This window comes from Meleagris gallopavo, chromosome 14, assembly GCF_905368555.1.
Source record: "Meleagris gallopavo chromosome 14, MGAL_WU_HG_1.1, whole genome shotgun sequence".
Classification (NCBI taxonomy): domain Eukaryota; kingdom Metazoa; phylum Chordata; class Aves; order Galliformes; family Phasianidae; genus Meleagris; species Meleagris gallopavo.
In genome coordinates, this window is record NC_139417.1 from 11303669 (window position 1) to 11327907 (window position 24239).

At 59.4% G+C, this 24239-nt stretch overlaps 3 protein-coding genes across 21 annotated transcripts in view; all 3 read left to right on the top strand.

The window, feature by feature from the left end:
• MTMR14 (myotubularin related protein 14) overlaps positions 1-6972 on the top strand; it is a 29961-nt gene extending 22989 nt beyond the window's left edge. For 2 of the 3 annotated variants that reach the window (XM_085235461.1, XM_085235460.1), the window contains 2 exons: positions 3896-4051; positions 6616-6972. In XM_085235461.1, coding sequence (XP_085091587.1) covers positions 3896-4051; positions 6616-6793 — 334 coding nt within the window. In that variant the 3' untranslated portion in view covers positions 6794-6972. The remainder of the gene's footprint in view (positions 1-3895; positions 4052-6615) is intronic. The other variant, XM_085235458.1, reaches the window with a different exon arrangement.
• A 152-nt stretch (positions 6973-7124) lies between these two features.
• CPNE9 (copine family member 9) lies at positions 7125-13204 on the top strand. 10 transcript variants are annotated; one of them, XM_085235446.1, is made up of 20 exons: positions 7125-7475; positions 8422-8462; positions 8536-8582; positions 8790-8893; positions 9098-9137; positions 9682-9758; positions 9961-10024; positions 10097-10200; positions 10269-10373; positions 10816-10857; positions 10944-11019; positions 11095-11148; positions 11222-11283; positions 11467-11513; positions 11582-11763; positions 11890-12017; positions 12111-12213; positions 12308-12365; positions 12440-12513; positions 12629-12901. In XM_085235446.1, exons 1-20 carry the CDS (start codon positions 7399-7401, stop codon positions 12779-12781), a joined length of 1638 nt encoding a protein of 545 aa, XP_085091572.1. In that variant the 5' UTR covers positions 7125-7398; the 3' UTR covers positions 12782-12901. The 10 variants fall into 10 exon arrangements, 8 of the variants coding, with proteins under 8 accessions (XP_085091572.1, XP_085091569.1, XP_085091571.1 ...); XM_085235443.1 differs by having other exon boundaries at positions 10944-11148; XM_085235445.1 differs by lacking the exon at positions 7125-7475 and having other exon boundaries at positions 8309-8582.
• Positions 13099-24231, top strand: BRPF1 (bromodomain and PHD finger containing 1). 8 transcript variants are annotated; one of them, XM_085235413.1, is made up of 13 exons: positions 13099-13863; positions 15010-15969; positions 17645-17801; positions 18904-19035; positions 19417-19563; positions 20420-20732; positions 21275-21589; positions 22160-22447; positions 22532-22679; positions 23037-23173; positions 23266-23384; positions 23560-23714; positions 23801-24231. In XM_085235413.1, exons 1-13 carry the CDS (start codon positions 13241-13243, stop codon positions 24003-24005), a joined length of 3699 nt encoding a protein of 1232 aa, XP_085091539.1. In that variant the 5' UTR covers positions 13099-13240; the 3' UTR covers positions 24006-24231. The 8 variants fall into 8 exon arrangements, with proteins under 8 accessions (XP_085091539.1, XP_019475694.1, XP_085091540.1 ...); XM_019620149.2 differs by having other exon boundaries at positions 23822-24231; XM_085235414.1 differs by having other exon boundaries at positions 21278-21589.
• Positions 24232-24239: the final 8 nt, after the last annotated feature.

The following is a 24239-nucleotide window of genomic DNA, read 5'->3' on the forward strand; positions in this document are numbered from 1 at the left end:
TCCAGGCAGGGCCGTCAGCATGGCTCCCTGCCAACTGTTCCCACGCACAGGTGGGAAGGGCTGCCCTTTACTCCAGGTTGCCGCAGTCTGCCTGCTCGTACGGTACCTACTTCACACTTGCATTTGAGGCACAGAGCATATGCTGGCAAATGAGCTGCTTCCTAAACAGCTCTAGGTATGTGGAAACATGGCAGGTGAGCGGGGGCAGAACAGGGCAGGATGAGAGCCTAGCTGTTGGGTGCTTGGCACTCATCTCACTTACGTATTAAGGAATGGAAGGATTCCTGATTGCTGCTCTGCCTCCGGTATTGGCTCTTCTCTGGTAAGCGGGTGTCCATGTGCTCTGAAATACTCTATTTTGTGCAGCATGTTGCATGGGAAGGGCTGACCTAATTAAAAGGAACCGTTTCAGGCTAGGAATTGCCAGTTTATCGACTGCTAAAGGTCCTTCCTTCTGTGAAAGAACAGCTTGCAGCTCATCTCTGTTTTGCTAATCTAATTCTGTTAATTTTGCACTTTTGAGGGAGTTTCTTCCTACTCGTGGACCTGAGGAGGTGGGTGTGTGAAGCTCACTTTCATTCTCTTTCTGTCTGCCATTGGATGTCTGTGGCAGATACAGCAACTTGAAGCCTTGCTGTATCTCCTCTTTCCTAACTGTGTCAGCTTTGCTGTAGCTGTCCGGCTGCTTCCCAAGCCCCTCTGTGCTGTCCTTAAAGCTAGCCAGCCTCTGGCAGGGCTGTCGTATGTTGCAAACCTGTTGTTCTTACAGGCTTGGGGCCTGGGCCTTTTATCCCAGTATCAGCAGCTTGCACTGAGGCACCAGTGAAGCCCTTTTTGGGTCTCTGCAACAAGCCTTTGCAAGGAGATTTCAGGGGTAGGAACACCAGGAAGATTTTCACCTCTGGCATTAACTAGATTGCACTGATTAGCCTACGGATCTGGTCTTGGTCTCAAGCTCAGCTTTTAAAAAGCTCCACCACCATTGCAGCAAGCACAAGGTTTCTCATTTTGTCTTCCCATCCTTTGTCTCCCAGCCTTCGCCCCTGCTGTCTCGAGGCTGTTTAAGGTGATTGTTGGTTGTGATGCTGTCTCAGGAGCCTCCCTTGAGAAGAAGGTAGAGATAGAAGAAAAGTGTATCATGGTGTCACAGCTCTGTTGGCTGCACTCAGATATTCAAGCAAGGAGGAGAGACCTAGACTCAATGCAGAGTTGATTGGTTTATTCACTTAATGAGGTGTTTATTCTGCTGTCTGGAAGAGAGAAACCAAATCATCTGACTTGAACTCCTAGATTCCTGTGCTGGTAGGCTAGATGCAACTTTCCAAATTCTAGCTACCTGGAGCAGAACGGAGAAGCAGCACATGCTGTCTGACAGTTCAATACTGGTGGACTCTGTTTCTGAAGTCTGTGCTTTGGGATAAGGTTCCCTTTTCCCACTGCAGATGGGTGAAAGATGGGAGTGTGGGAGACACTGCTCTGCAGGAAGGTGTCATGCATCCACACCAGCCCCTCTCTGCTGTCATGGCCAGCGCTGAGAAGGAGCAGATGTGTTTGGGTGGTGTTTCAGCACTGCCACTTTGCACAGCTGCTTGACAGGGCCAGGGATGCTAGGAAGGGTTGGAGGGCTGCAGAGCCACGAGTCAGTTTTGTGGGAGGTATACGATACTTTGGTTAGCCTGTGAAAGAAGAGACTGAAGAGGTGACTTGGTCCACCTCCAGGAAGTGTGTAAGGTTGGTCTGCTTCTAGCCAACAGCCGTGGAAGACAGTCCAGCAGCTGCAAGCTGAGGCTACATAACCAAAGCAGAAGACAGTTGTTCATCCTCTTTATCAGAGATGTACATGACCCATGTGAATGATACCGGACAGTGATATTTCTGATGTCCCTGGTGCCCTGGATCACATATTGCTCTTTTGCTTGCCACATGGACAGAGGCACCTCCTGGTACCACACTCTCCCTTTGCAAGAACTGCAGATTTTCATTCAGCTCCCTTCATCTGTATATGAAGATCCCATCCCAAGCCCATCTCCACCTGCTCTGCTGTTCAGGCTCCCCACCTTCTAAACCCTTCTTTCTGCCTGGACCCAAGCCTGTCCTCTGGGCAACTTTGTACATTTCGGATGGTAATACTGTCCTTGTCTCCTTGCCTGTACCTAAGTCTCTTGCTTATAGATCTCTTCACTGCTTCAGCTCAAATTCTTGTCATTCCATGTGTACCTAAGCTGCTTCTGTTTTTCCTGTCTGTCTGTCCTTAGAGCGGTGATAGTCTCTTCTTTCCACACTGAAGCAGTGTTCCTCCAGTCTTGGTGTGCTTCTCTCTGGCTTCTTGCACTGTGTTTCCAGCACTGCACTGTGCTCTGCCTGCTCTCTTCTGCTTTATCTCCCAGAGGCAGGGAGAGGGATAGATGTCAGTAAAAAGCTGCTCCGTTTGCTTTATGAATTCCTTGTATCCCAGGGAGGGTTATCCCTGTCTCATCTCTACCAGTATGTGCCGCAGATCCAAGGTAGGAGATGTCCTTGTTCCTACTGCAGTGTTACGTGCTCTAGGAAAAACATCTTTTTGGAAGAAAGCATTCTCCCAGTGCTAGGCACTCACAGCTGCTCTCTGAACTCACTTGGTTCACCTCACCAGCCTGAGGACAAGTGCTGCACAAGGCAGTCAGTGCTCTGCTCTTCTCATTTCTTCCTGTGCTGCCCTTCCAGAGCCTGGACCTGAAAACAGTGGTGTTACCCAGCCTGCAGCTGCAGGATCAGCAGCACTGCCAGGGAAAGCTCGTGTGCAGCTCAGGGCTGTATTTCTCAAGCTTGGATATATCGATCAGACTCATTAAATGCCAGGCTTAGATCTGGATCACAGATGGGTTTCACCCTGCGTTCCCCCCTCCCGTGCCGTTCTCACCGAGTCCCTCCGTGCTGTGGCAGATCCTGTGGCTCTGGCTGCTCTTCTGGCCTCTCGGGGAGCAGCTGCACTGCGCCACTGCTATTCTTAGCTGTGAAGACAGCATGCAAGTACCTGGCCCAGCAGAGCCGGAGCTCTTGCACTGCTCTGTGCTCGGCACATCTCAGATAAATTATCCACAAGATCTTGGTAGTGTGTAATTGAGTAGCTCTGCCACAGGCTGTGCTTTCAGCAGTGTGCGTGCTGCTGTGCAGCAGGGCACAGTAATGGCTCGCTCCCAGAAAGCTGAGACTTCTGGCTTCCACTCAGGTGATTGTGCCTGCTGCTTGGAGATTTTGGAGGGACTTCTCAGGCTCACTTCTCAGCTTTCTTGTTCCCTGCTTTCCTGGTGGAAGGTTACATCCTGCAAGCCTTCTCCTAATTATGTTTCATATCCTAAAGTTGCACCTCCCCAGGACAGCCCACCCTCCTAATCCAGAGATGGAGCTGCAGGGGGTGGGTGCCCCAAGGCACAGGGACAGTCCTGCTCAGCGCTGGTGGTACTGTCTCTGCAGACTGTGGGTCTCTAAATCTTCCTCAACAGCAAGCCAGCCACAGCCACACCTCTCCATCAGGCTTTGCCATTGCCCTGGGATGTGCTCACAGCTGAAATGAGCAACAGGTGGATGCTCCGCATCTATGTGGGATTTGGGGCTGCTGCATCTCACTAAAGGGTCTCACTGTTCTGCATGGCCATCTGCTTCTCGCTAGCTTTGATCTGCCTGGCTCCTGGGGCACCTGTGCTGCTCGGTTGCCTCACCAGCTTGGCTCTCCTCATGCATTCAGAGGAAAGGCCTGGCCCGGGGCCGAGCCAGCGCTGCATGCTGCCCTGCTGCCACAGTGCCAGCACTGCTGGCACCGGCGCTGCTGGCGGCCGTCCCCCTGGCAGCGGCGCAGCGGGAGGCGTGTGGCTGATGACCTGACTGATGGCCCCGTCTCCCTCTCTCTCTGCCCCAGATCGGCGGACCATTCTCTGCCCGGATCTTCCGTTTCCACAGACTTTGGCAGCTGGCAGATGGTGACAGGGTGTGGCAGTATTCGGGAGCAGGCAACCCTGAGCGCAGACGCCTCTCTCCCTTGCAGCTTCCCGGATGAGTTCCCTAACACTTGCCTGTAAGTGTCTACAATGCAGCATCTCCCCAGGCTCTCCCAGCTGGCTGCAGGCGCTGGAACGTTACCACCTGGTGCTCTGGAAGAAGCCTGGCAGCCTGTAACAAGCTGTCCCATCTTCATTGCCTTGGTGCTTTCCGTCCGTACGTTCTCTCACTGAGCTCTGAAGGAAACCCACATCTCTTCCATCCAGTGATGGGGGGCACAATGCTTTCTGTAGGAGAAGGCTTTTCTTTGTCTTCTTTGAAGACCATGAATTTGGGCATCCGTGGAAGTGAGCTTGACAGGACAGGACTGCTTACCCAGATTTCTTGCTTTTGGATCTTGCTCATCTCCATCTCCCTGCTGGGTTCAGGTCCTTGCTGCAGCAGGAGAGAGGCTTTAATTCTGTCACCCTGCTTTGTCTGGTGGTGTTTGCAGGTGCTGCATAAGGCTGGGGCAGAGCAGCAGACCCTACATCGTGCTGCGTGGTACGTCGTGCAGACGGTGGGGAGGCACACAGCCCTCCCTGCGTAGAAAGTGACCTCTGCGGAAGCTTGAAAGGCAGGAGCTGTGCTTTAATTGCTGTTAAAGCAGAGCCTTGGCGTGTGCCTTCAGGCTGCAAGCTCTCAATCAAGCAGCTGAAATGGCAGCTCAGGGGCTGCCACTGGCTGGCTGCACTGGCGGCGTGCCGCTAAAGCTCACAGTCCCTTAATGGAGATCTGAGTGTATGCTTTGGAGGTAGAGCAACGTGAAAACAAATGTGTGCTGTGAGACACTGCCTGGTTTGGCTCCTCTGGGAGCTGCCTGCTATCTTGAGTAGATCCAAGCAGCTGCCCCATGCCGGGCGAGATTCACAGGGAGTGTGGGACACTCCTGTCACCAGGTCCCCTTTCTGCCTTGGCAGGGACACACTGTGCTGCTCCTGTAGTGTCTGGGCAGTGCTGGGAGCAGGAGGGAAGCGGAAGGGACCAGGGAGCAGATGTGTGATGTAGTGACTGCTTTGTGTCCCCCAAGCCCAGCGGTGCTGCCTGGCTACTGAGCAGCAGCCAGGAGGTAACGTCAGAATGGGGAATGTGGCAGGGAGAAGCTAGGCACGGAAGCTACCTGGAGGTTCTTGCTGTTTGCAGTCTGGCTGCTTGGGAGGTTCAAAGGGTGGGGAACAGTGGTGCCTCTCCCTTGGGAGTGCAGCTGAGGCCGTGAACGCTTTGCCCCATTCAGCTCTTTGCTTGGGGTGCTGGGGTTGCAGGGCCAGGCCCAGGCTGCTGTTGAGAAGGGAGTGCAAAGATGCAGCACTGAGCCTGCCCCAGCACCGCCTTCTGCTCCAGTGCTGCTCAGGAGCCTGCTGTGGCTTTATCCTGAGTGTTTGCAGCCCAGCACAATGTGAGTTTGGGGAAATTAAATTCTAATTAAGCTTCTGCTTTGCATCGCAGGGCAGGGCGAGGATGTGGCACTGAGAGACACGGGCTGTCAGTGGCCCTGCACCTCTGTGCATACCACTCCATAAAACTGTCTGCATGTTAAGCTGTCCCATAAAAGATGTGAGAGCCCAAAGCTGCGGGACCTGACTGCTGCACACCCTCCCTTACCTCCGCAGTTGCCATCTGAGATCACTGAACATAGGATATAAGCACGCCCTGCTTTCATCCAGCTTCTTTTTCATGCTAGCAGCTTTGCGAGTTCCCCATCCTAATGAGGTTGCCAACGAGCATCTTTTCATGTGTTTAGAAACGTCGCCTTTTTTACTTCACCCTCTGGCTTCTCTTCGTTACCAGACCCTGCACAGCGGCCGGGCGGGCTGTCGCAGCAGTGCTCACTGTTTATGGGCCTCCCACCATATCCTCTCGCTGCCATTTCCAGACTGAAGCTGTTGGCTGTGGGTGGTGAACGCTTCCATTCAAATGAGCTGTGCCAATTTCGAGGCGGCCCAGGCGCTGGGGAGATGAAAGAGAATTTCTGATGGGGAGGTTTGAGCTGTGCCCTTGGGGCGACCTCTGAGGAACGCCTTCCTCTCGCTGGGAGCCGCGGCGAGGACAGGTTTGAGCCATGGCACGTGGAGCTGCTGGCTCTGAATGGCCGCACTGCTTTTTGCCGCTTCCCTCGTTGGGAACGTTTTGTCCTCGCCCTGCTGCACTCTGAGCCAGGGGCAGGGCTGAGCTGGAGAGGAAAGTGGGATCCGGGGAAGGCACTGAGGGCTGCCTCCCACCTGCGCACAGCCGCCTCCTGTCCCTGCTCCTTGCCAAAGCTGCTCCCTGATGTGTGCGTGAAGGGGCAGTGAGGGCTGCCCGCAGCTGAGGTGGAAGTGGCTGTCCAAGCACGGCACGTGTGGCCGGGCTCCATCTGGAAACGAGGGCAGAGCCGGCACGCGGGCTGATGTCAGCCAGCCCTGTCTGGGCAACGACCGCGATTTCTGTGCGTCTAGGATAGGGGGAGAAGCCAGGGGGCGGTGGTGGAGGAGAGCCGGGGGGAGCTGCTGGGATGCTGCAGGGGCTGAGCAGCGCTGGTGCCACAGCCGGGCACTGCCTTACTGTAGGCCCCGCACGGCCGTGGGGCAGCCGCAGCGCTGACCTCCCGATTGTGTCTCCTAGGCTGGTGTCAGCGAGCGACCGCGAGTCCCGGCTGGAAGAAGTGCGTTCCGCCTTCCTGGCCAGCTACAGCCGGACCATCGGCCTGAAGGCCGTGCCCCCCAGTCCCTCGGGGGCCATCGGCGGCCTCCTCGAGCAGTTCGTGCGGGGCGTGGGACTGAGAGGCAGCAGCACGCTCTGAGAGCCGCCACGCTCCAGGACGGATGGATGGAGAACCGGGGTCCCCTGGCCGAGCCGGGACCCCCATCCTCGAGGGGGGCGCGGGCACAGCACCGAGCGCCCGCTTGTGATTACTCTGCTCGGGGCCGGGGAGCGCGGGGGCTCCGAGGCGGCCCCGCAGTAAAGACCTCCGTGTGCCGACCCCTGGGCTGCGTGGTGCCTGGGCTGCGGGAGGCGGGCGAGCTGAGAAGAGCCGGGGGGCGGCGGCGCGGAGGAGCCGGGAGCGGCTCCGGCGGGGGAGCCGCCCGCTATAAATAGCGCGGCCCACGCTCCGGGAGCGGCGGCACCGAAATAGCAGCGCGCCGGGGCCGAGAGCTCCTCCGGGCGGGAGCCCCGACGGGACGGGAGTCGACATCGAGCGGCCAGCGGGGCACAGCCCGTCCGCCCGGCGGGAGCCGAGCTGGACGGCGTCCCCCCGGCCCCGCGCGCCCGTACCCGGGTCTGAGCGCTCCCGTTCCCGGGGCGGTGCCGCCGCCGGGGCCGCCGTGCCCGTGCCCGCCCCCGGGCGCGCCTGCTTCGCCGGTGCGGGAGGAGGCGGCGCGGAGCAGCGGCGGCGCCCGCGCGGGGATGGCGGCTCCGGGAGCGCTGGAAGCGGCGGCCGGCAGCGTGCCGGGCACCAAGGTGGAGCTCACCGTGTCCTGCCGGTGAGCCGGGGCGCGGGGGGGATGCGGAATGCATGGGGAGATGCGCGGGGAGTCCCGTGCCCGCTCTGCTCCGGGAACCCCCGCTCGCCGCCTGGGCGCCCCCGTGCCTGCCTCTGCCCGGTGCCGGCACTGACCCGCTCCGAGGCCGGCCCGCGGGACGGGAGCGCACCGGCGGTACCGCTCGATGCCCCCGGCACAGAGCGGCCGTGGGGGGCCGAGCGCAGCCCTGCGGGGGGCCGCCCTGGAGACCCCCGGACCGGCGGGCAGGTGGGGACGAATCACCCGTCCTGCCGGGGCTGGCGACCCGCGCGGCACCAAACTCCTGCCCTGCGGCTGTGGGGCATAGCTGGGCCGGAGGCTGCGTTCTCCCCTCGCCGTCTCCCAGCCCCGCAGAGCAGCAGGTGGAAGGGCTGCGGGGCCGTGGGTACCCGCGCCTTCGGGCAGGGGCCGGGGCGCGCTCCGGGACGCGGCCGACTCTCTGGCTTTGCAGCCCCTCCAGGGCTCAGCCGCGCCCAGGGGCTGCTCTCCGCGCTCGGGCCGGGGGAGCGGAGCCCCGCGCTGCGGGACGGGCCAGGCGGTGCCGCCGTCAGCGCGCTTCCCGCTCTCCGACCGCCGCGGCGGCCGCGGGGCGATGCGCGGTGCCCCCCCGCTAAGTGTCCGCTTTCTCCTCACTCCTGCGCTCTCCATTAGCCGCTGCCGGCGGCGCCGGGGAAGGTTTCGTGCTGTAAATGGGTTCTCTGTCACGTTCAATCACTGTCAGCGCCGGAGACGCTGCTCCTCTCCGTCCCATCGTGCCGCCCCTGCCCGGCCACCCGCCTGCCCCACGGCTGTGTGCATCTCTCCTGCGCGGTGCCATCCCCCGACAGTCCACGCATGGGGGACACGCGGGGGACACGTGACGGGTTGGGTGCACACAGTCGCTCACTCGCAGCTCGGTTCACCCCAGGAACCTGCTGGACATGGACACCTTCTCCAAGTCCGACCCAGGTGGGTGGCAGCGGTGGCACCTCTGGGTGCGGGCACGGCGCAGCGTGGCACGGCTCTGCCCCTCTCTCCACAGTGGTCATCCTCTTCGTGCAGGGCACGGGGAGCAGCGAGTGGAAAGAAGTGAGTGCTGCACCTCTCCCAGTTCCCTGCCGTCCCCAATGCTCCGGCTCCTTGCTAATCCCCGGCTCGGTTAAATGGTCCCATATGGCCACTCGCTTCCACCCTAATGATCCCTCCCTGCCGCTAATCGGGGATTATTGCCTGGGCAGCTGCGCTGGGGAGGGATGTGGGGATGATGGGGTTGCCCTAACAGAACCATCCCCACAGTTTGGGCGCACCGAGGTGATCGACAACACCCTGAACCCCGACTTTGTCCGCAAGTTTGTCCTCGATTACTACTTTGAGGAGAAGCAAAACCTTCGCTTTGACGTGTGAGTGCCTCGGCACCAATGGGGAGCACGAGGCTGGGGGTGCCGAGCCCGTGGGTAATCCATGGGAGACCACAACAGTACAAAGCATTGCAGTGTGGATGGGCAGAGGGGTCAGAAATGGGGCGAGCAGGGTCCCAAAGCTGTGGGTGGAGACAAGGGGACGTGCACGGATGCCAGCTCACAGCTCTGCTCTGCCACTGCCAGCTACAATGTGGACTCCAAGAGCTGCTCCATCTACAAGCAGGTGAGTGCTCCAGACACCCGAAAGCCATGCCCTGTGCGGGTGCTTCTGGATAGGACAGGCACCTCCGGCCTCAGGGGGCTCAACCTGCTCTTTGTGTCTCCATGCCACATTGGGTCTGGCAGAAGGTAGGCATCTGCCAAGCTGGGGAACTGGTGCCTTCTGTGGGTGTGCGGTGGCCCTGGGGTGCAGGAGGGCTCCAGGATACGTGGGGTGCCTCTGGAGGAATGTGGCCAGGGCACATTTTGGGGGATACAAGATGAGTCCAGGGCTGTGGACTGGCCCAGGGGGCACAGGATGGGGCCAGGACACATGGTGGGCGCACGGGTTGGTTGTAGGGCTGCAAGATGAGCTCAGTGATATGGAGTGGCCTTGGGGGTGCAGGAGGGGTTATGGGCTATGAACGTGGGCTCTTATAGGGCACAGGGTGAGCTCAGGTCACCTGGGGTCCTGTGGGGAAATAAGGCTGCAGGCTGGGGATGACGAGAGGGTGAGGGGGCTGCAAACAACAGCCCCCAAGGATTGAGCATGCTGTTCCTGGGTGCAGGACTTCCTGGGGCAGGCGTTTGTGGCACTGGGAGAGGTGATCGGGTCCCAGCGGGGCCGTCTGGAAAGAGCCCTCACGTGAGTCACATCCTGTGGCAGGGCTGGGGGTCCCACACTGTGCCCCTGGCCGCCCACCCCGTTTCAGGACACCCTGCTGGTCATGCTGCCCTTTGTCCCTGTGCATGGCTGGGGACACACCTGCAGCATCGGGCCTTGCGGAGCGCCCTGCATCCTGCCCCTGTGCTGTCCCCACTTTCCCCACACTGGGCTGTTGTCGCAGGGGGGTCCCAGGGAAGCGGTGTGGGACCATCCTGCTGCTGGCTGAGGAGCTGAGCAACTGCAGGGTGAGTGCTGCATCTGCATGCTACCCGAGTGTGGGGAGAGGAGCAGGCTGGGGTAACAGTTCCCCTCCCCAGGACATCGTCACCATGCAGCTGTGTGCCAACAAGCTGGACAAGAAGGACTTCTTCGGGAAATCTGACCCCTTCCTCGTCTTCTACCGCAGCAACGAGGACGGCACGTGAGCATGGGGACGTGGGGTGCAGGTGTCCCTGCATAGCGTGCCCTGACCCTGTCCCATCCCCGCAGCTTCACCATCTGCCACAAGACGGAGGTGGTGAAGAACACACTTAACCCAGTGTGGCAGCCCTTCACCATACCCGTGCGTGCCCTCTGCAATGGTGACTACGACCGGTGAGGATGGTTCTGTTGGGCAGCCTTGACCCACTCCACACTTTGGCCCCATCCTGCAACCCCTGGTCCAGCCCTGGATACATCTTGTATCCCCCAAAATGTGTCCTGGACACATTCCTCCAGAGCTGTCCCATATATTGTGAACCCATTCTGCACCACAGGGCTGCTGCTGTGGTGTGTGCAATGGGGCAGCAGTAGGACAGGACACACCATTTCCCCACAGCCAGCATACAACACCAAGCTGGGTTCTTAGTGGTCGTTTTTTCTTTTTTAACTTTTGCAACCTAAATTACAGAAAAGCTTTCCCCCTCCCCAGAGCTCCATTGTGACCCAAATTTCCTGTTCCCCTCCCTGGGCATGCGGTGCCACGCTGATGGCACACTGAGCCCTGGGCACTGTGGGCCATGCCAGCGGCTCCCCCTCAGACCCACTTTACTTCCAGCACAGTGAAGATTGATGTGTACGACTGGGACCGGGATGGGAGGTGAGGCTGTGCCCCAAAGGGCAGCAGAGAGGCATCAGGGTGTTCCTCATCCCATGACACACGCAGCCCTTGTGCTCCTCCTGCAGCCACGACTTCATCGGGGAGTTTGCCACCAGCTACCGGGAGCTGTCCCGTGCACAGAGCCAGTTCACAGTGTATGAGGTAGGGCAGGGGCCACAGTGGGGTAGCTTTGGGGTCGTGGGAAGCCCTGCAGCAGGATCTGCCTGGTGCCCACAGGTACTGAACCCTAGGAAGAAGTGCAAGAAGAAGAAATACGTCAACTCCGGCACTGTGAGTGGGGCTGCAGTGCTCCTGCAGCTCGCATCCATTGCAGGGTGCCAGTTCTGATGCCCCGTGCCCACAGGTGACTCTGCTGTCCTTCTCCGTCGAGTCTGAGTTCACCTTCGTTGACTACATACGGGGCGGGTGAGTGGGGCCAGGTGCCCCCAAGCTCCCGAGGGACAGGGACAGGAAGGCAGTGATGGTGACACTGCAGCCTGGGAGTGCCGAGATGGCGGATGCAGTTGTGGGGTGGGCAGTGGGGCTGGGGGAGTGGGCAGAGGTCACGCCGTGCCTGGGGCTGGCAGCCTCCTTCACTCTCCCTCCAAGGACACAGCTGAATTTCACCGTCGCCATTGACTTCACGGCCTCCAACGGTGAGCATAGTGGTGGGAGAGACTGGGGCAGTGGCACTGGGTGGGTGCTGATGGGTGCTGTGCTGCAGGGCTGCCATCACAGCCCACGTCGCTGCACTACGCCAGCCCCTACCAGCTGAGCGCCTACGCCCTGGCACTCAAGGCCGTTGGGGAGATCATCCAGGACTACGACAGCGACAAGCTCTTCCCTGCCTACGGCTTTGGTGCCAAAGTGCCACCCGATGGCAAGATCTCCCACCAGTTCCCCCTGGTGCGTCCCGGTGCAAGGCTGGGGTGAACCTGTTGTTGCCGAGTGTGGGGCAGCCCGTGGGACTGGGGAGCAGCCAGCCTGGTCACATCCTACCCAGCACCATGGGAGCACCCGTCCCGTCCCCAGAACAACAACGTGGACAACCCCAGCTGTGCTGGCATCGAGGGCGTGCTCGAGTCCTACCTGCAGAGCCTGCGCACCGTGCAGCTCTACGGGCCCACCAACTTCGCCCCCGTCATCAACCAGGTGGCCGGGTGAGCGCTGCGGGGCCGTCCCCGTCCCATGGCCAGGCTGTGGGGGATGATGTGGGGAGGCTGCTGGAGGGATCCCACGCCGTGTCCCCACAGCACAGCTGCCCAGGTTACTGACGGCTCTCAGTACCACGTCCTGCTCATCATCACCGATGGTGTCATCTCCGACATGATGCAGACCAAGGAGGCCATCGTCACCGTGAGTGGCCACGTGCCACCGGCCCGGGCACCGCGCATGGCCTTAGTGCTGCCGTCCGCTCCGAACCTACGGCTGCTGCCCTTCCACCCCACAGGCCTCCGCGCTGCCCATGTCCATCATCATCGTGGGAGTGGGGCCGGCCGAGTTCGACGGTGAGCGGGATGGGCCGGGGACAGGGAGGGGTCCGGGGGACGCCCGCACGCAGGGTCTGAGCGGTGCCCCCTAGCCATGGAGGAACTGGATGGGGACGAGGTGCGCGTGTCGTCGCGGGGACGCTACGCCGAGAGGGACATCGTGCAGGTGAGGCTGCGGGGCTGAGCGCGGGGCGGCACCGGGCTCTGCGCTTCCGCACGGAGCCGCCGTGCGGCCGTGGCCGTGGGGCACAGCTCGGGGCCGGGCCCCCCGCTGCCCCCAGTTCGTGCCGTTCCGGGACTACGTGGACGAGGCGGGCAACCAGGTGCGGAGCATGGCGCGCCTGGCCAAGGACGTGCTGGCCGAGATCCCCGAGCAGCTGCTGTCCTACATGCGGGGCCGCGGCATCGAGCCCCGCCGCAACGCCGCGCAGTGACGGGAGCGGCGCGGCCGCGTCGCCGCCGGGTCCGGTCGCGGAGCGCCGTGCGCGGGGCTGCGCCGCCGTCACCGACCGCAATAAAGCGCTCCAACCGCACCGGGCCGCTGCGGCGCGGATCCTCGTCCTTAAGATTCGCGTCGGCAGATTCGCCGCTTGCCGCGCGGCACCGCGTCCCCTCCTTTTCGGGGAGCGCGCTCCGTTCACCTCGCTGCGCTCTCCGCCGCTCCGCCCGCCCCTCTTTGCCCGCCCGCGGCCCGTCCCGCCCGCTCCTCCGGTGCGGTGGCGAAAGTGCGGTTGCTAAGGCCGCCGCGCGCTTTACCCAGCGGCGCCCCGCGCTCCTCCATTGTTGCGGGCCGGGCCATGGCGCGGGCGCGGGGCCGCTGAGCGCGGCGGGAGGCGGCAGCAGGGCCGGGCCTCGGCGCCCCAGCGCCGCCCGCACGAGGCCGAGGCCGCGCCATGGGGGTCGACTTCGATGTGAAGACGTTCTGCCACAACCTGCGGGCCACCAAGCCGCCCTACGAGTGCCCGGTGGGCAGCTGCCGTAAGATCTACAAGAGCTACAGCGGCATCGAGTACCACCTGTACCACTATGACCACGACAACCCGCCGCCGCCGCAGCAGCCGCCGCTCCGCAAGCACAAGAAGAAGGGCCGCCAGGGCCGCGCCGGCGCCGCCGACAAGCAGTCCCCGAACCCCTCGGAGGCGTCGCAGTCTCCGGGCCGCGAGGTGATGACCTACGCGCAGGCCCAGCGCATGGTGGAGGTGGACCTGCACGGCCGCGTGCACCGCATCAGCATCTTCGACAACCTGGACGTGGTGTCGGAGGACGAGGAGGCCGCCGAGGAGGCGCCGGAGAACGGCGGCAACAAGGAGAACGGGGAGAGCCAAGCGGCCGCCGCCGCCGCCGCCGCGCCCAAGTCGGCCAAGCAGAAGAGCAAGGAGAAGCGCAAGGACTCCAACCACCACCACCACCACCACAACGCCTCGGCCGGCGCGGCCCCCAAGCTGCCCGAGGTGGTGTACCGGGAGCTGGAGCAGGACACGCCCGACGCGCCGCCGCGCCCCACCTCCTACTACAGGTAGCGGAGTGTCCCGGCCGCCCGGTGCCGCCCCGCGGGATGGGGGCCTCGTGGCCACGCGGCTTTCGGGTGCCGCCTGGGGGCTTGCCTGCGGTCCGGTGCCGGTGTGGTTATACGGGCTGAAGGGGAGCTCGTGGCAAACGTGGGGAGCGACTTCTTGCGGTCTCCTAGTGATAGGGTGAGGGGGAACGGGTTTAAACCATTTAGGTAGGATGCTGGGGGAAAACTCCCTAGTCGGAGAGCACCGAGCCGCCCAGAGCTGTGGATGCCCTGTCCATGGAGGTGCCCGTGGCCAGGCTGCTGTGTGGCAACCAGCCCGCAGCAGGGATTGAGCTGGGTGGGCTTTAATGGCCCTCCCAACCCAACCGTTCTGTGGAAGGAGAGAGTTCTTCTGCCTTCCACGCTGCACTTTGGAGATGCTCTAGGATAAGTCAGGAGCCCTCCAGCACCAAAGTTCAGCTGTAAGCTGTGTGCATTTGCAGGCTTAATGTGTTCTTGTGGCCCTGTGGGTTTTCCATACGTGGTTTGTTAATTGGGCAAAATAAGCAGAGCCAGTACTGAGCATTGAAGCGATGCTCTCACAGCCATCTCTGCCCTCTTAGCCAGCATGCTGCCTGGGAGGCTGGCACCAAGCTGCAGGCACAGAGGAATAATGTGGGCTTGTGTCGCGCTGCTGGAGAACACCCATAAGGTGTCTGCGTAGTGCTCAGTGTGGTGCTGCACTGTGACTGCTGGCCACTGCTGGATGGAGCAGGACAGATGGAGCAGGGTGCAGGGCCTCCTGGCTTTTCCCCACAATTCACCTTGCCTCACCCTCAGGTGGCAGCAGGCAGAATTACCAAAACATGGCAGTGTCTGCACTCCATTTGCAGCAGGGCCAATGCTCTTGTGTCTGGGGAACAAGTTTGCTGCCTCCTGAGCACTGGGTGCCCACTTGCTGGCTTGTGCAAGTTCCTGTCTTGTGTTGACAAGTCTCCAATGTTTGCAACTTGTTATTTTGTCTGAACACCCAGCTGTGCTGTACTGGTACCCCACGCAGTGCAGCAGCACCTCCAGCTTCTGAGTGCTGCTGCTTCTTTCTTGTTTGTTGGGGTTTTTTGACTGTAATATGCAGAACACTCACCCTCCCGTGCTTTCCTCTTCCAGGTACATTGAGAAGTCAGCAGAGGAGCTTGATGAGGAGGTGGAGTACGACATGGACGAGGAAGATTACATCTGGCTGGATATCATGAACGAGCGGCGGAAGACAGAAGGCGTCAGTCCCATTCCCCAGGAGATCTTTGAGTACCTGATGGACAGACTGGAGAAGGAGTCGTACTTTGAGAGCCACAACAAGGGGGACCCCAACGCCTTGGTTGACGAGGATGCCGTGTGCTGCATCTGCAATGACGGGGAGTGCCAGAACAGCAACGTCATCCTTTTCTGTGATATGTGCAACCTGGCCGTGCACCAGGAGTGCTACGGGGTGCCCTACATCCCTGAGGGACAGTGGCTCTGCAGGAGGTGCCTGCAGTCACCCTCGCGAGCCGTGGACTGCGCCCTGTGCCCCAACAAGGGCGGCGCGTTCAAGCAGACGGACGATGGGCGCTGGGCACACGTGGTCTGTGCCCTCTGGATCCCGGAGGTGTGCTTTGCCAACACGGTTTTCCTGGAGCCCATAGACAGCATCGAGCACATCCCGCCCGCGCGGTGGAAGCTGACCTGCTATATTTGCAAGCAGCGTGGCTCTGGGGCTTGCATCCAGTGTCACAAGGCAAACTGTTACACCGCTTTCCACGTCACCTGTGCCCAGCAGGCTGGACTCTACATGAAAATGGAGCCTGTCCGTGAGACGGGAGCAAACGGGACCTCCTTCAGCGTGCGCAAAACCGCCTACTGTGACATCCACACACCTCCAGGCTCTGTGCGCAGGCTTCCCGCGCTTTCCCACAGCGAGGGGGAAGAGGAGGATGAGGAGGAGGAGGAGGAAGGAAAGAGCTGGAGCTCCGAGAAGGTGAAAAAGGCAAAGGCCAAGTCTAGAATCAAAATGAAGAAGGCGCGGAAGATCTTGGCAGAAAAACGAGCTGCAGCGCCTGTGGTTTCTGTTCCCTGCATCCCCCCCCACAGGTACAACTCGTTGCCTTCCCCTTGCTGTGGAGAAGCCTCTCCCTTTCTCACCGTCTCGTGTCCCACTTTGCATGCAGGCGTTATCTTTTTGCACAAATGCTTTTCACATTGCTCTTCCCCAGGGCTGTTTGTGGTTTCCTCTGGCTTTCCCACAGAGAGGAGTGAAATGTGCAGCCCCACGAGGTGCCTGCACAGGAAATAGATGCCGCTGGCTTCGTGACAGCAACCGAGCTTGGACAGAGGTGGCAGGAAGCAGCTGGGGGCTCCCAGAGCTCTTCTCCTGTGTGTTGGAGCAGGCTGCAGGAAGAAAGCAGAGGCCACCTTCCTTTTGCCACAGCTGGCCCCACGCAGCCCTGCTGCTTCCCAGCCTTGCGGCATGTCTGTGGTGCACCGCTGGAGCTGGGCAGGGCAGCATTTGCCTTCATGGCCATGAGTCACCAGCCGGGTGCTCCTCACTGCAGCTGGGACACCACACTGGAGCTGCACTCGCTGGCCCTCAGGTTCCGAGTCGCAGCTGTCACGGCACAGGGTCACTGCCTCCTGGCAGGGCTCCTTCAGGGCTCCTATGGGGTGGGAGTGGGTATGCAGCCACTGGGGTTTGCTCTGTGGGCAATTTAGGGGACTTGTGTGGGCAGGTCTGTGCTGCAGGATTGATGGCTTCGTGCCATGGTGTTTGTGTGCTAACCGTATGGTGTGGCTCACTCGCTCAGGGTGCGTTCCATAACCTGAGCCTCTCTGTTCCCACGTGTGGATGCACTGGCAAGCTGTTTATAGGCTTTTCCTGCTACCCTTGTGCTCAGTGAAACCCACACTGAGATAGAAGCTGTTAACCTCACCCCAGGCCTTCCTGTTGGGATTAATTATTCTTCAAGGGCTGTTGCCAGAATGCCAAATGTCTTCCTGTAGAAGCTGTGCGCACGCAGCCAATGACAGCAGATGAGGACGCTGTCTGCCTTCAGCTGAGGCTGATGCAGGTCAGATCACCCTGTGTGAAGAGCTGGCCCTGCAGGGCATGGAGATACGGGGTCCACACTTCAGTCCCACCTAGCAGGGCATCTCTTAACTGCACTGGTGGAAGAGGCTGTCTCAGTTGCTTCAGGCTTTGCCATTGTAAAGAGGAGGAAAACCCCTTTTGTTTTGCTGGGGCTGTTCAGGGTAGTCCTTCCTTAGCTCCCACAGCAGCTCTGTTCTGCTAGCGTCTGCCCACCCCTCCTCACGCTTTCCCAGATTTGTTCATGCTACAAACTCCTCGGGGCTGCCGAGCTGTCTGGTAATGTTTGAATAGGGCCTTTGTCGTCTTGGGTGGCCCCTCGTTGCCAGCATAATAAGCCGGGTGAATCACAGCTTTGGGACAGCCGTGCTGCGGTCTCGGGGCTACAGGGAGCTGTGAAAGGCCCAGCTGCCAGTGCCCCTGCCTTGCACCCCAACCTGGAACTGTCAGGAGGAAAGGAAAGAAAGGAAAAGGCCTTTCAGAGAGACAAGGCTGAAAGTTTTTTAGTGTAACTGTCGGTGGTGTGCTGCTGCCCCTCGTTCCTGGCCTTTCAGGGATTTCTGCTAAACAAATGTGTGTGCTCAGTCTGAGGAGCTCATGGGTGGCCTCGCTGCTACACTGGGGCTTCTACTATGGCCGGGTTTGCTTTGCTGATTGGGTTTGTGGTTCCTCTCCCTTCTTCAGGCTCAGCAAGATTACCAATCGTCTAACTATCCAGAGGAAGAGTCAGTTCATGCAGAGACTGCACAGCTACTGGACTCTGAAGAGGCAATCCCGCAACGGTGTCCCTCTGCTGCGCCGCCTTCAGACACACCTGCAGTCCCAGAGGAACTGTGATCAGGTACATCCTGCTTTTTGGGGTGCTGAGGGGCATCCTGGGTGTCTGTGTGTGCTTCCTGCGCCTTTGCAGCTGTGGGCTCAAAGCGTTTGCTGCATGTGGTGGTGCCTGTGGGCTCAGAAGGGGGCTGGAGAAAAGAGCTCCACCTCCCGATGAGGAAAGGGCAGCCCCAACTGCCTGCTTTTGCTGCTTTACCTTCTCCTCCACTCTCAGCATTCAGAGATTTGCCAGACGGATCCGCCTTTGGCAGCCTGCCATGGGAAGGGAAGCCTGCCCCGTTGTGTGCAGGAGTTAGCTCATTCCTCTTGCTGACATTAGGCCAGCAGCTGTGACAAAGCTGGCAGAAGTGGCTCTAACCTGAGGCCACTTGTGTCAGTGGGCATTGAGAGGGGTGGCCAGGGATCCCCAGACGTGGTCTGGAAGAAACCAAGGCCTCACAGACTCTGAAATAGCTATGGGAATGTTCCCTGTGGGTGGTGCTATCTGCCTGCTGTTTGCCTCAGCCCTCAGTCAGTGCTTCACAGATGTGAGGTTTCTTGTGCCAGAGGAAGATCTTTCCTCTGACTTGCTGTATAAGCCTTTCTGAGCCCTTTGAAGACTGTGATCAGGCAGCGGTTTCTCCCGCTTTTGCCTCCTCTCATTTTTATTTGCTGGAGAAGAATTGAAACTACTTCTGCTCATCTTTGGCTACAGTAGCAGAATAAAAGTCAGCATGTTTTTTTGATTCTCCAAAAGTGAAGGTAACCAGAGTTGTCTTCCCATGTTGCCCTGTTGCCTTTCACTAGAGCTCTGGGCAGCTGCCTGGACCCTGTTATTGCTGCTCCTGGTCCTGGGCAGCTGCCTGCATGTGGTCATGTTAGGCAGAGTATTTCCAGAGTTCGCTTTCTCGTATCCTCAGGGCTGGGTGACCACGGAGCAGGTACTGAGCTGTAGGCAGCATTTGGGCTGTCTCTGTGTCACCCACGCGTCAGGGGAGCTGGGATATTCACTGAGGCAGCAGGTCAGGCGCGCTGGTTCCCTGTACAAGGGAAGAGCCCTCACGCACAGTCAGGAAGGAGGAGATGGGAACACTTCTGTCAGCTCACAGTCTCTGATGTTCCTGCAGAGAGACACTGAGGATAAGAACTGGGCCCTGAAGGAGCAGCTGAAGTCATGGCAGCGCCTCCGCCATGACCTAGAGCGCGCGCGCTTGCTGGTGGAGCTGATACGCAAGCGGGAGAAGCTCAAGAGAGAGACGGTAACGATTGTTTGCCCCTCCTTGGGGAGCTGCTGGGGTGGGCGTGAGCACGGGCTCTCCTGAGTGCTGGTCAGTTGCCCTCTGTAAGCTGCACGGTGGGCACAGGGTCCCCTCGGTTGCGCTGTGCCCTGCCCCGGCAGCTCTGCATGAAGGTGGCTGCTGTGCAAGGCTGATGTGGGAAACATGGGTGCTGGGGCCTGCCTCACCTCTGCTCTCTAGAGATGATGTTGAGGTGCAACGCGTGCCCCGTGCAGACCCTATTGAGGAATGCGGTCCCACTGCAGCAGGGAGAGGTGGCAGTGTCCTGTGGGTCTGCTAAGCTGCTCCTGGAGGCTGTCTGAAGGGCAGGATGCTCAGCTGTGTTCCGTTCTTCTTTTTCAGATCAAAGTGCAGCAGGTGGCACTGGAAATGCAGCTGACCCCCTTCCTCATCCTCCTCCGCAAGACGCTCGAGCACCTACAGGAGAAAGACACGGGCAACATCTTCAGTGAGCCGGTCCCTCTGTCTGAGGTAACAGAAATCTACGAAGTAAGAACCCCCTCCCCCAGATTTCTACTTCACTCACACTTGTCCCTTGCTCACGCTAAGGGCTGCCCATGGGGGTCTCTGCTTCAGAAGCCCTCTGGGCAGCCTGCTGATGGTTTCCAGTCCCGACACCACGCACTCAACGGGGATGTGTGCAGCACTGCCTGTCCTGGGAGAGCCAAATGCACAGCAGAAGGGGTGGTGCTGGCAGCTGCTGGTAGCCAGGAGCACAGCACTCAGCTCCTCTGCTTGTGTTACTGGTGATTTCCCACTATCTGTGACAGGTTAGGGGCTTCTGCCTGGGAAAGGCAGAATGCCTGCACTCAGCCCCAGGCAGGTGGTATGCTCTAACATGTCCTTCTGCAAAACCCTTTGCTTGGTAACAGGCTGAGCACAGCACAGAAATGTCACTTCTGGGGGCAAAGGAAGTGATTTCTGAGAACATCAGTGGTGATTCCCTGCTTGGGGAGATGGGAGAGGGAGTGCAAGTGCTGTGCAGCTCTGGCAGCAGGTGGGCTTGGAGGTGTCCTGGCTGCGTGGTCCCACCCACAGCCATTGCTCCCACCCAGAGCAGTCTGTTCTATGTGTCTGTACTTAGCCTCATCCCTGAGAAGCTGCACAAAAATGTTTCAAAGTGTGTGTCTGCTCTAATAGATTGAGTACAGCACATGGACTATAGTCTGGAAGCGTTACTGGGCCACAGCTCCTCTAGTTGCAAAGGCAGACAGCTTTTCCAGATGTGCGTTTGGACAGAGCACTGGAGCGCAATACCTGATTCCTCTAACAACTGTTTTATTGGAGCAGGTGGTACTAACGGGGGTCTCCAGGCTCTTTAGCATGGGCTGTTTTCTCAATACAGGTCCCAGACTACCTGGATCACATCAAGAAGCCAATGGATTTTCAGACAATGAAGCAAAACCTGGAAGCGTACCGTTACCTGAATTTTGATGACTTTGAGGAAGATTTCAACCTGATTATCAACAACTGTTTGAAATACAATGCCAAAGACACTATCTTCTACCGGGCAGCCGTCCGTCTGCGGGAGCAGGGAGGCGTGGTTCTGCGGCAGGCTCGCCGGCAGGCAGAGAAGATGGGCATTGACTTTGAGACAGGCATGCATTTCCCACACTGCGTGACTGTAGAAGAGGCTCAGGTCCAGGACATCGAGGATGGTGGGTGCTTGTCCCATGTCCTCGTGTAGGAGAGCTACTCAGAGCTTAAGTCCCAACAGTTGGGCAACTTGGCTTTTCTTGCTGTCTCCTGCTGGGCAGTGGGAAATGCCACCAGGAATAACATGCCTGAGAAGGGTCCTTTTTGGGTCCTCCTCTCCCTGTTTGAGCATGTGAAGGGCTGAAGGTGCAGTAGAAGGGTTCAGGCAGTAGAACTTCCCTACGCTTGAATGCTTCAGAGTCACTTCAGTCATGTATTTCTGCTGTATCCTTCCTGTTACAAATCCCTTTCTTTTTTATTGCTTATCTTGTCTCAGCTGATGGGAATCCTTAGCATTCCCTGTACTGCAGATCAGCCTGCCTTCCCCAGCAGTCCTAACTAGCTTGCTTTCCACAAAGCTCTTTCTCAGGGTGTCTTTTGGTAGCATTCTCATGGTGTTTGGTACTGTGTAAGTTATTTTCCTACTGAGGGGAAGTCCCGTGCCCTTCTATGTAAAGGGTCTCCAGAAAGTTTCTGATTCCTTTCATCCTCTTTGTGCCCTCAGAAGACATGCGACTGCTGCTCTCGGAAAATCAGAAGCACCTGCCCTTGGAGGAGCAGCTGAAGATCTTGCTGGAGCGGCTGGATGAGGTCAATGCTGGCAAGCAGAGCATAGGACGATCCCGCCGGGCCAAGATGATCAAGAAGGAGATCACAGTCCTGCGGCGGAAGCTGGCACACCCCCGGGACCTGGGCCGAGATGGGCTGGAGCGGCACAGCTCCTCTGCCAGAGGGGTCCTGCAGTCGCACAACCCCTGCGAGAAGGACCTTCAGACAGACAGTGCTGCTGAGGAGAGCAGCAGCCAGGAGACCGGCAAAGGTACTGCTCCAAAATGCTGCTGTTTGCTGGGGAATGGTAGAGAACCATACCTGGACAGGCTGTGTAGTAGAGCTAAGGCAGGGGGGCCATGCACACAAACCTCACCCATAGCAACTCCTTAGGATCAAGGCAGGTGGTCTGTCTGGAGGATTCCCTCATCTCTCACCACTTTCCTTGCTGCTCACTTTCCCCAGGCTGACTGCTTACTTGCAGCAGGGCTGGCCACGCTCCAAATGCCCTGCAGGGGCTGGGAGCGAAGTATGTGCCAGCTGCAAGCTCCCTGGTGCTGGGAGCTGATAGGAGCAGGTGCTGAGCCATGCTCCTCAGAGAGCGCAGCTCAGTTGCCAACTTGCAGAATTGGCAGGTGTCACTGAGGTTTGTCACCTTGGCACCCTGTTCCCCTAAGACCTGAAAAAGCAGGCTCTCATGCAAGCAGAGAGCATTTAGGATCATTTATTTTCGAGGTTGCAGTGGAACTCTGAGAAATGAAACTGTTCCTTTCTGCCACTGCCATCCCTTCCCTGACAGGTCCTGCAGGCTGTGGCTGATGACTTTTCATCCCTCCTGCAGGTCTGGGTCCCAATTCTTCTTCCACTCCAGCACATGAAGTGGGCAGGAGGACTTCAGTGCTCTTCTCCAAGAAGAACCCTAAAACTGCAGGACCTCCAAAACGTCCAGGACGTCCCCCCAAGAATCGAGACAGCCAGATAGCTCCTGGGCATGGGAACAGTCCCATAGGCCCCCCGCAGCTCCCCATTATGGGATCCTCCCAGCGGCAGAGGAAGCGGGGACGAAGCCCACGGCCCAGCTCCAGCTCCGATAGCGACAGCGACAAATCCACTGAAGACGCTCCCATGGGTGAGTGCAGCAGCCAAGCCCTGCAGGAAGCACATCAAGGGCACCATGCCCTCCTAATGCTCCTCTGTTGTTTGTTATCTGCAGACCTGCCGGCCAATGGCTTTAGCAGTGGGAACCAGCCAGTGAAGAAGAGCTTCCTGGTGTACCGCAACGACTGTAACCTTCCACGCAGCAGCTCCGATTCCGAGTCCAGCAGCAGCAGCAGCAGCAGTGCTGCCTCAGACCGTACCAGGTACGTTGCCTGCCTCTGGGTGTGCCGCTGCTACAGGCATCTGCTGGGTGAGGTGTGTTACCTCTCCTGTTCACTCTCCTGTTGGCCAATGCTGCTAACCCAGTGCTAGAGGGCTGCAGGCCTGGCTGTGGGATTTGTGCTTTTTTGTGCTCTGTAGCATGCTTGGGTGAGCATACACTCCCAGGTGAGGCAGGGCTAAGGGTTCCAGGCAGAAACACCATCTGGTCTGCCTTTTGTATGCCTGCTGAGTCCCTGGTGCTGGGTGGGCGCAGTGAGCTTTCTGAGCCCCCACGATGACACTCAGAAAGCAGTTTCTGGAAGTGTGACTGCTGCTCACAGCTCTGCTCCCTCTCTCAGCACAACGCCCTCAAAGCAGGGCAGGGGGAAGCCCTCCTTCTCCCGCGTGAACTTCCCTGAGGACAGCAGTGAGGACACATCAGGAACAGAGAACGAATCCTACTCTGTGGGTGCCGGGCGAGGTGTGGGGCACAGCAGTAAGTGTCACAACCTTCCAGCCACACACCTGCCTGTTCTATCGGTCGCAAGGGCCATGTCTGAGTCCTCTCTCCCCCTTTTCTTGATGCAGTGGTGCGGAAGGGCATTGGCCGTGGTGCCGGGTGGCTCTCTGAGGATGAGGATTCTTCCCTGGACGCTTTGGATCTGGTGTGGGCCAAGTGCCGGGGCTACCCCTCCTACCCGGCACTGGTGAGTGTGGCCACCTATGTGCATCTCTCAGAATCCCATCCCAGAGCCAGGGATGGTCTTGGTGCCGTCAGCGGGGTGAGAGGCGGGCTCAGAGTTCTTGGTACTTGAAGAATGGGGCTGTGGCCGGGCTGTGGTTTTGTCCCCTGCCTCAGCATCAGCCCCTCCTCCCTGGCAGATCATCGACCCCAAGATGCCGCGAGAGGGCATGTTCCACCACGGCGTCCCCATCCCTGTGCCGCCGCTGGAGGTGCTGAAGCTGGGCGAGCAGATGACTCAGGAAGCGCGCGAGCACCTCTACCTCGTCCTCTTCTTTGACAACAAGCGCACTTGGTGAGGCCTGGAGGGGTTGGGGAGGGGCTGGGAAACCGGCGGTGCCGCCGGGGGGAGCGCGCAGCCGCCCGTAACCCTCAAACGAGGTGGCTCCCCGCTCCCTGCAGGCAGTGGCTGCCCCGCACCAAGCTGGTGCCGCTGGGCGTCAACCAGGACCTGGACAAGGAGAAGATGCTGGAGGGCCGCAAGTCCAACATCCGCAAGTCGGTGCAGATCGCCTACCACCGCGCCATGCAGCACCGCAACAAGGTGCAGGGCGAGCAGAGCAGCGACTCCAGCGAGAGCGACTGATGCACCGCGGCACCGGGCCCGCTGCAGCTGGCCTGCGGCCTGGGGGGGCTCCCCCCGCCTTCCCGGTGCCCCCAGAGCTGTAAATACTGTACAGCCCTGCCCTTTAAATTATTCCCCCCGGGAGGGGGGGGGGCGGCCCCGGGAACGGAACGGGGGCGGCAGCCCCGCGCTCGGACGTGTTTGTATTTATTTTGGAGGAAAAAAAAAAAAAATCTATTGGTTCGTACGGAGCCG

Coding starts and splice junctions, on each gene's coding strand:
- CPNE9 (XM_085235440.1), top strand. CDS start 8,349: ATGGGGGACACGCGGGGGACACGTGACGGGTTGGGTGCACACAGTCGC. Junction 9,138..9,681: donor GCTGCTCCATCTACAAGCAG/GTGAGTGCTCCA, acceptor TCCTGGGTGCAG/GACTTCCTGGGGCAGGCGTT. Junction 11,149..11,221: donor AATACGTCAACTCCGGCACT/GTGAGTGGGGCT, acceptor CCGTGCCCACAG/GTGACTCTGCTGTCCTTCTC.
- BRPF1 (XM_085235413.1), top strand. CDS start 13,241: ATGGGGGTCGACTTCGATGTGAAGACGTTCTGCCACAACCTGCGGGCC. Junction 22,448..22,531: donor CACTGAAGACGCTCCCATGG/GTGAGTGCAGCA, acceptor TGTTATCTGCAG/ACCTGCCGGCCAATGGCTTT. Junction 23,715..23,800: donor TTTGACAACAAGCGCACTTG/GTGAGGCCTGGA, acceptor CCCTCAAACGAG/GTGGCTCCCCGCTCCCTGCA.